The sequence below is a fragment of the Panicum hallii genome, chromosome 2 (genome assembly GCF_002211085.1).
Source record: "Panicum hallii strain FIL2 chromosome 2, PHallii_v3.1, whole genome shotgun sequence".
NCBI classification, from domain to species: Eukaryota; Viridiplantae; Streptophyta; class Magnoliopsida; order Poales; family Poaceae; genus Panicum; species Panicum hallii.
In genome coordinates, this window is record NC_038043.1 from 4940317 (window position 1) to 4954470 (window position 14154).

General features: G+C 43.9%; 2 protein-coding genes across 2 annotated transcripts; both read left to right on the plus strand.

Moving 5' to 3' along the window:
* Nucleotides 1-52: 52 nt before the first annotated feature.
* On the plus strand, nt 53-7537 carry LOC112880743 (coatomer subunit gamma-2). The gene is made up of 18 exons (XM_025945496.1): nt 53-336; nt 531-628; nt 779-829; nt 1242-1355; nt 1442-1642; nt 1743-1844; nt 2052-2159; nt 2229-2459; nt 3372-3622; nt 3702-3873; nt 4382-4537; nt 4618-4668; nt 4901-5041; nt 5117-5317; nt 5412-5543; nt 5624-5797; nt 6527-6766; nt 7075-7537. The coding sequence occupies exons 1-18, from the start codon at nt 288-290 to the stop codon at nt 7267-7269; spliced, it is 2667 nt and encodes an 888-aa protein (XP_025801281.1). The 5' UTR covers nt 53-287; the 3' UTR covers nt 7270-7537.
* A 2032-nt stretch (nt 7538-9569) lies between these two features.
* On the plus strand, nt 9570-11570 carry LOC112880780 (putative UDP-rhamnose:rhamnosyltransferase 1). Its single transcript, XM_025945536.1, has 2 exons — nt 9570-10019; nt 10352-11570. Exons 1-2 carry the CDS (start codon nt 9570-9572, stop codon nt 11354-11356), a joined length of 1455 nt encoding a protein of 484 aa, XP_025801321.1. The 3' UTR covers nt 11357-11570.
* Nucleotides 11571-14154: the final 2584 nt, after the last annotated feature.

Sequence of the window (14154 nt, forward strand, 5' to 3'; positions counted from 1 at the left end):
GTTGAATTGCGTCCGAAGGAAAGGAAACGATCCCCATTTCCTCAACGACTGGCAGGCTGGTACTACCCCCGCCCCTTCTCGTTGCCAGATTCAGATCCATGCTGCCCGCCTCTCCACTCCTGTAAGCCCCCGCGCCTCCTCCCCCCGTCCTCACTCCTCCGAATCCAGCGAGGCCGCCGCTCGCGGGAACCCCTCGTGCCGCCGCCGCCACCCGCCGCTCCCCCGCCCCAGCGCCGCCGGCTCGGGCGCCCTCCCGCGCGCGCGCCGCCCCGACAGCAGCCGCGGCCATGGCGCAGCCGCTCGTCGTGAAGAAGGACGATGACCTCGACGAGGAAGGTGCGCGCGCGCCCTTCGCCTCCCGCTTCCCTCACCTCTCCCCCACTTCGCTGCGCTCGTGCGCGCGCGCGTGTGCGCCCAGATCTGCGCTCGCCGGGCCCTAGATCTGGCGCGATCCGGCCCGGACGGATCGCCGCGCCCTTCACCATTGCGGCTCGCTGGCTAACTGACTGCTTGCTTGGTTGCTGCTGCAGAGTACTACTCGCCGTTCCTCGGCATCGAGAAGGGCGCCGTGCTGCAGGAGGCCCGCGTCTTCCATGACCCCCAGCTCGACGCGCGGCGATGCTGCCAGGTGCCCGTCTGCCCAGTCGCGTTTCATCCCCCTCCCCGCGGGATCTCGCGATACCATTCTCGCTGCGCTTCTGGGAATGTGGATTTGCCTTCATCCGCAGGCTCGCGTAAATGCCGTGTGTTTTCTGATGCTTGCTGCTTGTGTCTGTAGGTTATCACCAAGCTTCTATACCTGCTCAACCAGGGGGACACTTTTACCAAGGTACAGTGGCATGTGGCTTATCTTCCCGTGATCATAATTTTGCTGGGCCTAGATGTATAAACTGATCATATACATGGATAAGTAGTCTGGAGCTACTCGTCATATACATTTAAATTTTCGTGTGAAGTTTTGACATCCCTAGTCATCCATAAAGAAGTTGGTACTTGCAAAATTAGGTTTGGCACCTTGTACCTTGAATGACATTAGGTGAGGGGTTAGTTGCTAGCTTGATGTGCAGAGTATACATTAAGTTGCGCATTTTCCGAACACTCAAAAATACAAAGGCGATCTGAGAGTACATAAAATCGCTTGTGTGGAGGTAGTGCAATTTCCTCAGTACATTAGTGTGGCCATTGTGAGTCCAGGACATGTGAATGTGGTCTAGGTACATGAGTGTGGGAAAATTTTGTAGGTGGAGGCCACGGAAGTCTTCTTTGCAACGACCAAACTGTTCCAATCCAAGGATGCAGGGCTTAGGAGGATGGTGTATCTCATGATCAAGGAACTCTCGCCCTCAGCTGATGAGGTTCGTGAATCTTGGTTGCTACTTTGTGGTACTACTATGCATCCTATGGAATGTGAGTGACTTCATTTGTGTTTTATTGGGCGTAGGTTATCATAGTCACCAGCTCTTTGATGAAGGACATGAATAGCAAAACTGATATGTACCGTGCAAACGCTATTCGAGTTCTTTGTCGTATTATCGACTCAACACTTCTCACCCAAATCGAGAGGTATTTGAAGCAAGCCATTGTTGATAAGAATCCTGTTGTTGCCAGTGCGGCCCTTGTTAGTGGCATCTACTTGCTTCAGGTATGTCCTGCAGTTATATTTGTGCTCTTATTGGATATCTTGTTACCGGCAGCTTTACATCCTTATGATTATGTTTTCTGCATGTTTTTTTCATTGGCAGACAAGTCCGGAAGTTGTGAAAAGATGGAGCAATGAAGTTCAGGAGGCTGTGCAGTCAAGAGCTGCTCTTGTGCAGTTTCATGCCCTTGCTCTTCTTCACCAAGTGAGTTCAACATTTTGTGCTTCTCTTAAGTAGGATGGGCATCTCCATAATATCACCAAATAGTCAAATGAATCAAACAATTGGCAAATCTTAACTATCCAGCCCTAGTTTATTTGCTACTTTATGGGCAATAATAAGGAGCATTATGTTATTCACGATGAAGTCAAGCCACATATAAGTTATAACATCATCTACTTGACATTTCAGATTAGACAAAATGACCGATTGGCTGTCAGCAAGCTTGTTACTAGTTTGACCAGGGGTTCAGTTCGCTCACCTTTGGCCCAGTGCCTGCTTATTCGGTACACTAGCCAGGTATGTCTTCTAATTCTGCAAGATTTATATAGATAGACCATAGATATCTGAAATATGTGCCATCCACAGGTGATTAGAGAGTCTGGCGTAAACCAAGGTGGAGATCGTCCTTTCTTTGATTTCCTTGAGTCCTGTCTCAGGAACAAAGCAGAGATGGTCATACTTGAGGCTGCAAGAGCAATAACTGAACTGAATGGTGTCACAAGCCGCGAGCTCACACCTGCAATAACTGTGCTGCAGTTATTCTTAAGTTCATCTAAACCTGTTCTCAGATTTGCAGCTGTTCGCACACTTAATAAGGTTAGTCTTCTTATTTTGATATAACTATTCTTGATATTATGGTCATCTCATTTAAGTTGAACTTTTGATCGTGTAGTAGCTGCCAATACAGAATCTATGGTTTTCAGATTTCTGGGTTTCCTTTTCATCTCCGAAATCCAATAATACAGCAATATTCATATTTTCATCTGTTCTGTATTAATATTTATCTTGGCTTGAGAAGGACTTTGCATTTACATGAATAGACTTCCTAAAAAGGTCCAAAGCTTGAATGTTTAAAGTTAATAATCTTGGATAATCTGTTTACCACAACATTCAGTTTGTGCTTGCTTTAAATTCTCCCAGTAGCCATATAATATAGCTGGAAGATAGGACTGTCAATCTATCAACTCCTTGATTGTTCAATCAAGTCAATGCTTTGTGCCTCAACAACTCTTTCATTGAATTCTTGGTTCTATGATTGTTTATACATTGTGATCCATAATAGTTGACCATTGGGTAGGACAAAGACATATCTTTTGGAGTTTTGGTTATTAACTGAATTGGTGCCATTTTTGGGTGCAAGATTCAGAAATTACAGAATTACATTCTTTTATGATGCCTCCACATCTTTTTTTTTTTTGTAAAAAGTTCTGAAACTGCATTTATTTCTTCCTATTACCATAGAAAGCAACAGATGATGAGAGTAGCAACATATGATAAGAGTGTAACGGTCACTTATCTTTTCCCTTTTTGTTTGTTTGGTAACCATATATATTTCCATAATTTTGTTAAAACTAGGATATCTTTTCCTGTGTGACTGATCTGTCATGGAAAATTTATCTGGCATTAACTTGCTTATTGATAGTACGACTTTGGGTTCTTGTAGGTTTTTTTTTTGTCATAATCGTATTCCATTATTTTTACTGAGTGCTTGTGTTAATAATTGCACAGGTTGCATCAACTCATCCTTTGGCTGTCACAAATTGTAACATAGACATGGAGAGCTTAATCTCTGATCAGAACAGGAGCATTGCAACCCTTGCGATTACAACATTGTTGAAGACTGGCAACGAGTCAAGTGTTGATCGTTTAATGAAACAGATGACCAACTTTATGTCAGACATTGCTGATGAATTCAAGATCGTTGTTGTCGAAGCAATAAGATCCCTGTGCTTGAAATTCCCTCTGAAATATCGCTCACTGTATGTATAGTAGTATGTTTTCTTGTACTATTCCTAAACTACCTTTTTCATCTGAGCAACTTTCATATATTTTGTCCAGCATGAACTTCTTGAGTAATATTCTACGAGAAGAGGGTGGATTTGAGTACAAGAAAGCCATAGTTGATTCAATTATTATACTCATTAGAGATATTCCTGATGCAAAAGAAAGTGGTTTATTTCACTTATGTGAATTCATAGAAGACTGTGAATTCACCTATTTATCCACTCAGGTAATCATCTATTAATCATTCTGTAGGCATGAAATCTGGAAAATAGCAGTAAGATATTGACTTAATTTCCTTGTCTAGATATGTACCTTCTGCTGTGTAGAGATGTTTTTTTTTGCTTCTGTATACATAATAGGCTAATCAATTTGAAAACCGCAATTGCTGAACATACATTATATCTCTAATTATAAGTTTTCTGCTGTCTAGAGATGGTTGTTTTCTTTTTCTGTAGATATAATAACCTAATTGGATTGAAAACTGTAACTGAACGCATTTTGTATTTTCCTATATTTACACTGAGATTGATTATGGACTGGCAAAATATTTGTTCATAAACTACATAAGTGGGCCATCTCTGTATATTGCTATATATTTTATGTTGTGCTTGTGGATAGTTATTTCCCTTTCCCCTTTAAAGTGGAGTGTAGAAATGATGTACTAGCATACCCTGAGCTACATGGTAGTTTTTTATGTTATAATCAAATTGTGTTTCTTTTAAATCTTGTGACAGATACTTCACTTTTTGGGAAATGAAGGCCCAAAAACATCAGATCCCAGTAAATACATACGATATATATACAATAGGGTGATACTTGAAAATGCTACAGTTCGAGCTAGTGCAGTCAGCACATTGGCAAAGTTTGGCGCATTGGTTGACTCACTCAAGGTACTTACATAGTTTTTCATGCTCTACAATATGTTTCTGCTCCATCAAATCTCTGCTGCACTTACATTCTTTTTATACAGCCTCGCATATTCGTGCTGCTGAGACGTTGCCTGTTTGATGGTGATGATGAGGTTAGTGCAAAATTTCACCCATGAAAAACTTATATGCTGTTTTGTATAATTCAGTGACCTTTTCCACTGTGCGCCTTCCTCATTTACTGTTTCCGACATCATTGGCAACTTTGTTTAAGTCTAAATTGTAAAACGGAAGTTATGTTTAGATAAATGGCCTTGTTAGATTCTTATTTCCTAGATAGGAATGTTTTCTTTGCTGACATTTGATATGCTATTTTTATCTTTCTAGGTGCGTGATAGAGCAACCCTTTACCTCAAATTGTTAGGTGGGGAAGCTACAGTTGGTGAGACTGAGAAGGATGTCAACGAGTTTCTCTTTGGTTCACTTGATGTTCCACTAGTAAACTTGCAGACAAGCCTGCGGAATTATGTATGTCTTAGGTCACTTAAATATAAATTTTGTTCTATCTCCCTGGCACCTTATGCTATGGTAACTTGTTTACAGGAACCTTCGGATGCACCTTTTGATATTTCATCTGTTCCAAAGGAGACAAAATCACAACCACTTGCTGAGAAAAAGTCTACAGGCAAGAAACCAACTGGTCCAGCATCTGCTGTCAGTGGCCCAGTTTCAACTGTTGATGCATCGTATGAGAAGCTTCTTTCATCCATTCCTGAATTCGCTGATTTTGGAAAGCTATTTAAGGTTTGTCTGGATTACTTTTGCTTATATGGAAGGCAAGCATATGCACTGGCTGAATCACAATTCATGTGCTGTAACCTTTTATTCTCTCTTCCAGTCATCAGCACCTGTAGAATTGACTGAAGCTGAGACTGAATATTCAGTTAATGTTGTGAAGCATATTTATGATGGGCATGTTGTGCTCCAATACAACTGTACCAATACAATTCCTGAACAGTTACTTGAACAGGTATGTCACTTCTTTCATATGTAATTCCATATCATGTGTTTTTATGATTAAGTGCCTTTCTTAACTCCTCAATTTCGCAGGTGGTTGTTTTTGTTGATGCTTCAGAGGCTGATGAATTTTTAGAAGTTGCCTCGAAGCCTTTAGAATCATTACCTTATGATTCCCCTGGGCAGACCTTTGTGGCTTTTGAGAAGCCAGAAGGTGTCATTGCCACCGGCAAGTTCTCGAATATACTAAAATTCATTGTTAAGGAGGTTTGTGTCTTATACTCTTCTCAATATACTGGACAGACCTTTGTGGCTTTCGTTATGTTGTCTTTTATACCCTTCTCTAAGCATCTTGATTTGAGGTTTAGTGTCCCTGATGACATTTTTGACACCTGGCCTGCTTCAGGAAATAGCGCTTAAATTTAGCTGGTGATCTTATACTATAAAGCCCTTTAGTTTTGGGTTCATACCTGTTTTTTTCACTGGAATTACCTCAACCAGGTTATTCCTAGGAAAAAGGCTGAACCAGATTCATCAAACCTGGTTACTTGCAGAACTAATCTGGTTCTCCAGCCAGGTCCCTAGCTAGTTCTGCCAATAATCATCTCATACCGACCTTATTGGCTGTAATTTGATCAAACACAAGATTTTGGTGTTTGTCCTACCTATATAATGTTTGAACTCAGAATACTTCTGCTTTGCTTGCCTTTTGTTTTTTTTCTTTTGCTACTCATACAAGTGGATTTAGCTTCTGCCTAGCACAGAGTTTGCAATTAAACTGTTAATTTGGTACTCAGGTGTTCTTGGCTAATGCACTAAACTGGGATATAGATTTGCAAATACATGGGAAAACATTTGAAATAGTTCTAAATAAAATCATATGACATACATACTCACTTGAATCTAGGCAGAGAATTTTTTTTAAATGCTAGTCATTTCCAATTTCATTTGGGAAATAATAGCTTATGGGTTGTGACTCATTTTGTTGTGTTTCAGGTTGATCCATCCACAGGTGAAGCTGAGGATGATGGTGTTGAAGACGAGTACCAGCTTGAAGATCTTGAAATTGTTTCTGCTGATTATATGTTGAAGGTTGGAGTATCCAACTTCCGAAATGCCTGGGAAAGCATGGATCCAGAGAGCGAGCGGGTCGATGAGTATGGACTTGGAGTGAGGGAGGGCTTGGCTGAGGCTGTAAGTGCTGTTATAAGCATCCTTGGCATGCAGCCTTGTGAGGTTAGTCTTTCTGTTATCATTCTTTTTGCCCATGGCCATATAATAATAAGCTGACTTGTAATAATTTTGCCCATGGCCTTATGCAGAGAGAAAAATTTGATAACATTATAGCTTCCAATAATTTCTGACTGAATTGATAGTTCAAAATAACCCAAAACAACTGAAAGACATGCTCTCCCCTTGAGCTATTTATTACCATGATTTCCAGTTCCTTTCCTGCTGATTATCGCTGTGATTTATACCCAATGCAGTATTTAGCATTACTTGTCACCTTAACCTGACGATACCATTTGCCTTTTGATTTGTAGGGTACTGACGCTGTCCCAAGCAATTCAAGGTCACACACTTGTCTGCTCTCTGGCGTATTTATCGGTAACGTGAAAGTCTTGGTGAGGCTGTCATTTGGTATCACTTCTTCGAAGGAGGTGGCCATGAAGCTAGCGGTCAGGTCAGACGATCCAGAGATCAGTGACAAGATCCACGAGATTGTTGCTAATGGCTAAAACATGAGCATTAGAGTTTTTCTTTGACTCTTCTTGTTTCGGCTTTCATACTACCGAAAGCTCTTTGAGGGAATTCAATTAATTCTAGTATATGTAAGCTTGGTTTCCTGTTGGATCCATCTTTTGTTGCACCGAAGTTCTTCCTGGCAGTCCCTAGTATACGTCAAAACACTTTTTGGTTGATTTGGATCTGTACAATTTCTTTATGTATGGACTGAAATCTGAATAGTATATGTAATAATATTCAAAGCGAAGTTTTGCCCTCTGATATCTTGCGCATTCTCTTCATTGTACAATTTGGTTCCTGCTTCACGTCAGCTTGACGGCTCTTTAGATGAGTGAGCTCGCATGCCTTAGGCACGCCTTGCAGGAACACTGGAAGCACCTGCAATTTTGTATTGAACATGCTATTAACAGATTAGCAAATCGGATTGCCAAGTTCCACCCCCAGGTAATTCTTGAAAAAAACCTTATACGGCAATATGATTTCTAGTGATCCATGTAAGCTGCTACAAGGAGATGGGGAGGGTCTAAATGCGAATTAGCACCTACAAGACCTGTTTTGGTCTAATTTATGAAAATAATTGTAAGGGTCTAAATGGCGTTTGAACGCTTCTCTGTTCCCTCCTATCCAAACTAGCGTCTTGTATCGAGTATAGTGGGGGCATAAATTCTAGTGATATTTTAGCAGGGTATTTGCAACTTAAACGACTTCTAGATCACCTGTCATTTCGCCATGATTTTAATCATTAGTTTCAAGAGAAATTTGATCTTTCGAACTCCTTTAATTTTCCAACTTGATCCCTGAACGGTCCAATTTAAACCTCGAGGCTGGAGCTATATATATAAAAAAGGAGTTTCTGAACTGAGCTTGACGTGGCACCTACAGCTTCGAGCAATCGAGCTGATACACGTACACGTGACGAGGAGAACCGTCGCTGTCTCAAGGTTTTATGGATCAAGTAAATAAGCCATCCTAATTTATCTCTTCTCCTAAATTAATTAAGCATAATACCATTCTATTTTATTTTATCAAATTTTTTATCAATCCAGTGACCCAAAATAAATATAACTTGTATCCCTACCGATGATTGTTGGGTTTAGATGGTTTGATTAAAGAGTTCGAGATAATGACCATACATTGAAAAATTAAAAGAACAGACTTGATGACAAAAAGTAGACCCCTCATGAAAACTAGAAATGCTGAAATTATACGAACATATCTCACCATCTAAGGACGAGTGTGACCAAATATGATTCAAAACATGACAAAATAAAAATGACAACTGGCATGAGACATCTCAACTACAGACTAGAGTGGGAGTACCCTACAGATATGATGAAAGCAAATCACATCCACATCATCTACACTGATTGGGTTGGTTGCATACGGTCAAAATAATAAGATATATGTAGACAAGCTTGCAGCTCGGTGGTTGGCTCCAGAGCTGGGAGCCAGCCTGCCGGGGTCGAACCTCGACCTGCATACCTTCAAGCAGAGGCTGGGACTTCGATCTTTTCTCTAAAAAAATAATAAAACAATAAAATATATATGAGTATTATCGTCTTACATTTTATTATATATAAAACATACATGACACCTTTTTCGCAAAAAAAAAGAACGACTTGCTCGTGTGTGTGTGTATACACAGTGTCCTGCACTCCCACTGTGCATTTCATTGCAAACAGTGTCCAGCTCGTTATAGTTTCAAGAAAAACTCAATCTTTTGGACTCCGCTACTTTTCCAACTTGCATCAGAGGCTTCGAGCTGATACACATACAAGTGACATGGAGAACCATCGCTGTCTGTGGTGATGTTGCCTTGTTAGGTTTAGAAGGTTTGATTGAAGAGTTTGAGATAGTGATCTTACGTTGAAAAAGTAAAAGATCAGATTTGATGACAAAAAGTAGACCCCTCATGAAAACTACAAATGCTAAAATCATACTAACACATCTCACTATCTCAAGATGAGTGCGACTAGACATGATTCAAAAACGTGGCAATTGGTAGGAGAAATCTCAACTATAGTCTAGAGTAGGAGTACCTCATAAATAATGATGAGAACAAATCACATCCACATCTATACCGATCGGATTGGTTGCAGACGGTCAAAATAATAAGACATATATAAATATTATCTTACATTTTATTAAATGTATACAAAATACATGAACATCTTTTTCGTTAAAAACAAAAAAATGAACAACTTGTTCGTGTGTGTGTACAGTGTCCTGCACTCCACTGTGCATTTCACTGCAAACAGTGTCCAGCTCGCCGCCCAAGAAGCAAGAACCGGCCATGGTAACAGCAGGGACCAAGCATGGAGGAGCGGCCGCCTCTCCTTCCCCTCTCCACGTGGTGGTGTTCCCGTGGCTGGCGTTCGGGCACATGATCCCGTTCCTGGAGCTCTCCAAGCGTCTGGCGCGGCGCGGCCACGCCGTCACCTTCGTGTCCACGCCGCGGAACGCCGCCAGGCTGGGCGCCGTCCCGCCGGAGCTGTCCGCGCGCCTCCGCGTCGCCGCGCTGGAGCTGCCAGGCGTCGAGGGCCTGCCCCGCGGCGCCGAGTCCACCGCCGACGTCCCGCCCGAGCAGGTCGGCCTGCTCAAGAAGGCCTTCGACGGCCTCGCCGCGCCGTTCGCCGACCTCGTTGCCAATGGCGACGCCACCGCGGGGTTCTCGAGGAAGCCCGACTTCATCGTCCACGACTTCGCACAGAACTGGATCTGGCCAGTCGCCGAGGAACACGAGGTGAGCGATAGCGTAGTGCATTCGCTTGTTTCTAGCGGTCTAGCCACTTGTTCGCCGTCAGCAACAGGTGGGATGGGACGCCCATACGATGATACGACAATACTCTCAGTCTCTGATGCGTTCCGACAAGAATTCTCGGCTTTACGAGACATGCACACTTGTTCATATTGGATAGCTAGGGAGATCCAAATGATAAAATTAACCGTTAACATTTACTATTACATCGAATCTGAGAGGAAGTTCTTGAAAAGATTCTCAAGTGATGTTCCTCTGTCAGGAGAAGGAGAGAACATTTTTGTTTCTACTTCATTTATTTACTTGTCTGCTGGCAGATCCCATGCGCCGTCTTCGTCATCTTTCCGGCGGCGATCCTTGCCTTCCTGGGATCGCGGGAGGGGAACGAGGCGCACCCGCGGAGCACGGCGGAGGACTACATGGTCCCGCCGCCGTGGATCGACTTCCCCTCCACCATCGCGCACCGCCGCCACGAGGCCCGGGCCATCGCCCCCTTGTTCCGGCCGAACGACTCCGGCGTGTCCGACATGGACCGCTTCTGGGACATGCAGCGCCCCTGCTGCCGCCTCATCGTCCTCCGCAGCTGCCCCGAGGCCGAGCCCCGGCTGTTCCCGCTCCTCACCAAGCTCTACGCCAGGCCGGTCGTCCCCTCCGGCCTCCTCCTGCCCGACGAGCTCGTCGGCAGCGACGACGACGCCCCGGGCGGCGACCGATCGTTCTCGGACGTCGTGCGGTGGCTGGACGAGCAGCCCCGGGGGTCGGTCATCTACGTGGCGCTCGGGAGCGAGGCGCCCGTGACGGCGGACCACGTGCGGGAGCTCGCGCTCGGGCTGGAGCTCTCCAGCGCACGGTTCCTCTGGGCGCTCCGGCGCCCCGTCGGCCACTCCGGCGAGCTCCTCCCGGACGGGTTCGACCGCCGTGTCGCGGGGCGCGGCGTCGTGCGCACGGGGTGGGTGCCGCAGGTGCGCGTGCTCGCGCACGCTGCGGTGGGCGCGTTCCTGACGCACTGCGGCTGGGGCTCCACCGTCGAGAGCATATTCCGGTTCGGGCTCCCCCTCGTGATGCTGCCGTTCGTCGCCGACCAGGGCCTCATCGCGCGGGCCATGGCGGCGCGCGGCGTCGGCGTCGAGGTGCCCAGGAACGAGGACGACGGGTCGTTCCGCGGGGACGACGTCGCGGCGGCGGTGCGGCGGGTGATGGCGGAGGAGGAAGGCGTGGAGCTCGCGCGCAATGCAAGGGAGCTGCAGAAGGTTGTGGGGGACAGGGTGAGGCAGGAGCGATACGCCGATGAGCTGGTCGAGTACCTGCAGCGTTACAAATGAGAGGTCTGAAGTGTTGCTTGTGAACGTGTCTGAAGTCTGAACAATGTTTCGTCAAATCTGTTTGGGATCTGGGAAACTGAAGAATTGGTTATTTTATTTTAATTGTGAAATATAATTTCTCCGTGCCCGAGCATGAAACATCATCCTCCATCTGATCTTCAGAGTTCAGTCATACAGTTCCGTTCCCTTGATGGTTGTCAGCAACGCTCTGAAGAAGAAATGCCACTGTTTTGCATTTTGATGTCGCCAAACTCCTGAATAAATTATAAATGTCTAGTCCTGTTCAGACGATGATATGATAGATCTCTTCATTTCAGGGCGGCAGAAAAAGGAAGAGGCTCGCTTCTTTATCATGTATGGTGCTATCAGTTCAGCACTACAGCACCTCCTTCGTTTCCTTCAGGTCACAAGACGTTAGTACCAGTTAAACAGAACACTGGTGCCTCGTCAAACCAACTCATGGTAGACGAATGATGCATGAACAATTGTTGGATGACTTGCCTCGACGGTTGGATGCTTACAAGCCAGAACAACACCCAAGACTGTATATTGTTATATATATACTCCCATGACTTGGATGGCATGCATTAAAAAAAAATGTTGCAATAGTTTGGGCAACTTGTGTCTCTATGTTTAGGTGTAAAGGAGTTGTATATTTTGGGAGGGAACTCTGAAGTATTGGGCTATTGGTGGTAACCAAAATATCATTCTGAGCTTTGAGTCGTGTGGCTTACTCATCTATTGCAGGTAACTCGGCGAGCTATATGGTGAGAATGCCAATGGTTTCTAATGTTTCTATCCGCTCCCATCCTTCACAATAAGTTTTCCTGTTGTAGTCTTTGTCGACAAGAGCTTATATATGATGCGGAGTGGACATGCTGCTTCCTTTAGAAATTTGATTCTCTTATGCACCTTTAGAATTTTGATTCTCTTATGCATATTTCTTTTTTTTAAGAGGGTTCACATTCATCATATAAGATCTGACAAATTTTGTTCATGCAATTTTGTCTCATTCAGTCGTCATCCCTCTTCCGTTATACAGAGAGCAGCCGAGATCGAAGTTGTTGTTGTAGTTGATTCGAGCTAGAACATATAGTTGCCCTCTCCGCCTACTCTGCAGCTGGCAATGGCGGACGGGCGCGGCGGTTTCTGCTCATCATCGGTAGCCGGACAACCGACAAGCGCGTCATGGTGGAGGGATTCGCCGCCGTGGCTGCGCATTGATGTTGTTGAATCACCCACGTGGATCCGCTCCTCGCGGCGTGATACTGAGAATATGATTGTGCGGTGTACTCGGTCACAGGATACACGAATGAGTGGGAAGGATGCCTTGAAGCAACAGTAGCATGATTACAGTTGAATGAATCCAACAACAAATTACAGGTGTTTAACTGATGCGTTGTGAAAAGGTCGAGCTTAACCGGAATGCACTCATGATACTTGAATGTTGTACAAACAGTTGTATGCTTACAAGATTGTTACACACACACACATGGCTTGGATGCCAGACAAAATGTAACCAGAGATATAGAGTGACGTGTGTTCTCTTTGAAGCAGCTAGCAAGTGAGCTATTGAAACATTGGCGAGCTTTCACTTGTGTAGCTGAATGCATCCACAACACATGAGTGCACTCACGATAGACGAATGAGGCATGAACAGTTTATGGGATGACTTGCAGCAACTGTTATATGGTTAGATAAATGTACCAAGACTATCATATATACTCTCATGCCTGGGATGCCATTCAAATGTTCCATGGGTAGTATTAAGAGTAACTTGTGTTCCTCTTGCAGGAATCTATACAGTGCAGGGGAACGCTGAAATATTGGAGGAAATCAAAAAAATCATGCTGAGCATTGTTGGGTTGTACTGTCGTGTGCAGTTAACACGTCGGAGCATGCACCAAGCCATGTTCTTGTATGCTTCAAATCATTCCCATAAGCTCAGCAACTAGAGCAAACAAACAGCTCTTCTCCTCTTTTCGAAACTTGTCTTCATATTGACTTCCTGTAATCAAGAGCTTTCTATCGGCGCTCTCGATACATTGAATTCTCCGGCTTCCTCTCTACAACACAACATTCTTAGCTATGTGAATTATCTCTACTACTTAAAATAATAGAGTTTGCGGTGGTGGTGTTTTATCACCGTACTTACCCATCCCTCACATTAAACACGAATCATTTCCAACCGTGCCTTAATCTTGTTTTGGGATCGCATGTCTGATTTGTAGTGCCATCAGTTGGTGCTTGTCCAGGCATAGTTATTTTAATCGAACAGTCTTATTGCTATGCGTACTGCGATACTTTGATCGAGCTAAGACTCTGATCTAATCACAACAGAGAGGTCCTGTACCCTTCATCCTTTCCGTTGGTTCCAATTGACATCCGCCGCGGCGTTAGGCGGGGCCTGCTGAACAAGTGCCGGCCGTAAAAAGGAAAAAGTCCAAATAACTCCCCTCAAGAGTGCACATAACCTTCTAAATTATTTTTATATTCAATTTACCCCCTAAACTATGCCATTTGGTTCACTTTACCCTTTATTATCGTTTGTCGGTTTTTTTCTCCATACACAAGTTGAGTTTCAATTTAAAATTTTGAATGGTTGTAGTGGACATCACAACGTATGTCAAAAACTATATTATGAATTTTTCGTCATTATTTTTCGTATAATCTTGAGATACAAAAGGATTGATTTATTATTAAACATCTTAGCCTATCAAAACAATGATAAAAGAATTATGTTATATTTTTCTAACTTAGGTTATGATGTCTACTATCATCTCGCCAAATTTGAACCT

What these genes read in the sequence shown, in the direction of transcription:
- LOC112880743 (XM_025945496.1), top strand. Translation starts at nt 288, where the DNA reads ATGGCGCAGCCGCTCGTCGTGAAGAAGGACGATGACCTCGACGAGGAA. An exon ending in ACGCGCGGCGATGCTGCCAG is followed by an intron (nt 629 to 778) that starts GTGCCCGTCTGC and finishes TTGTGTCTGTAG; the next exon opens with GTTATCACCAAGCTTCTATA. An exon ending in ATTTTGGAAAGCTATTTAAG is followed by an intron (nt 5,318 to 5,411) that starts GTTTGTCTGGAT and finishes TCTCTCTTCCAG; the next exon opens with TCATCAGCACCTGTAGAATT.
- LOC112880780 (XM_025945536.1), top strand. Translation starts at nt 9,570, where the DNA reads ATGGTAACAGCAGGGACCAAGCATGGAGGAGCGGCCGCCTCTCCTTCC. An exon ending in CAGTCGCCGAGGAACACGAG is followed by an intron (nt 10,020 to 10,351) that starts GTGAGCGATAGC and finishes GTCTGCTGGCAG; the next exon opens with ATCCCATGCGCCGTCTTCGT.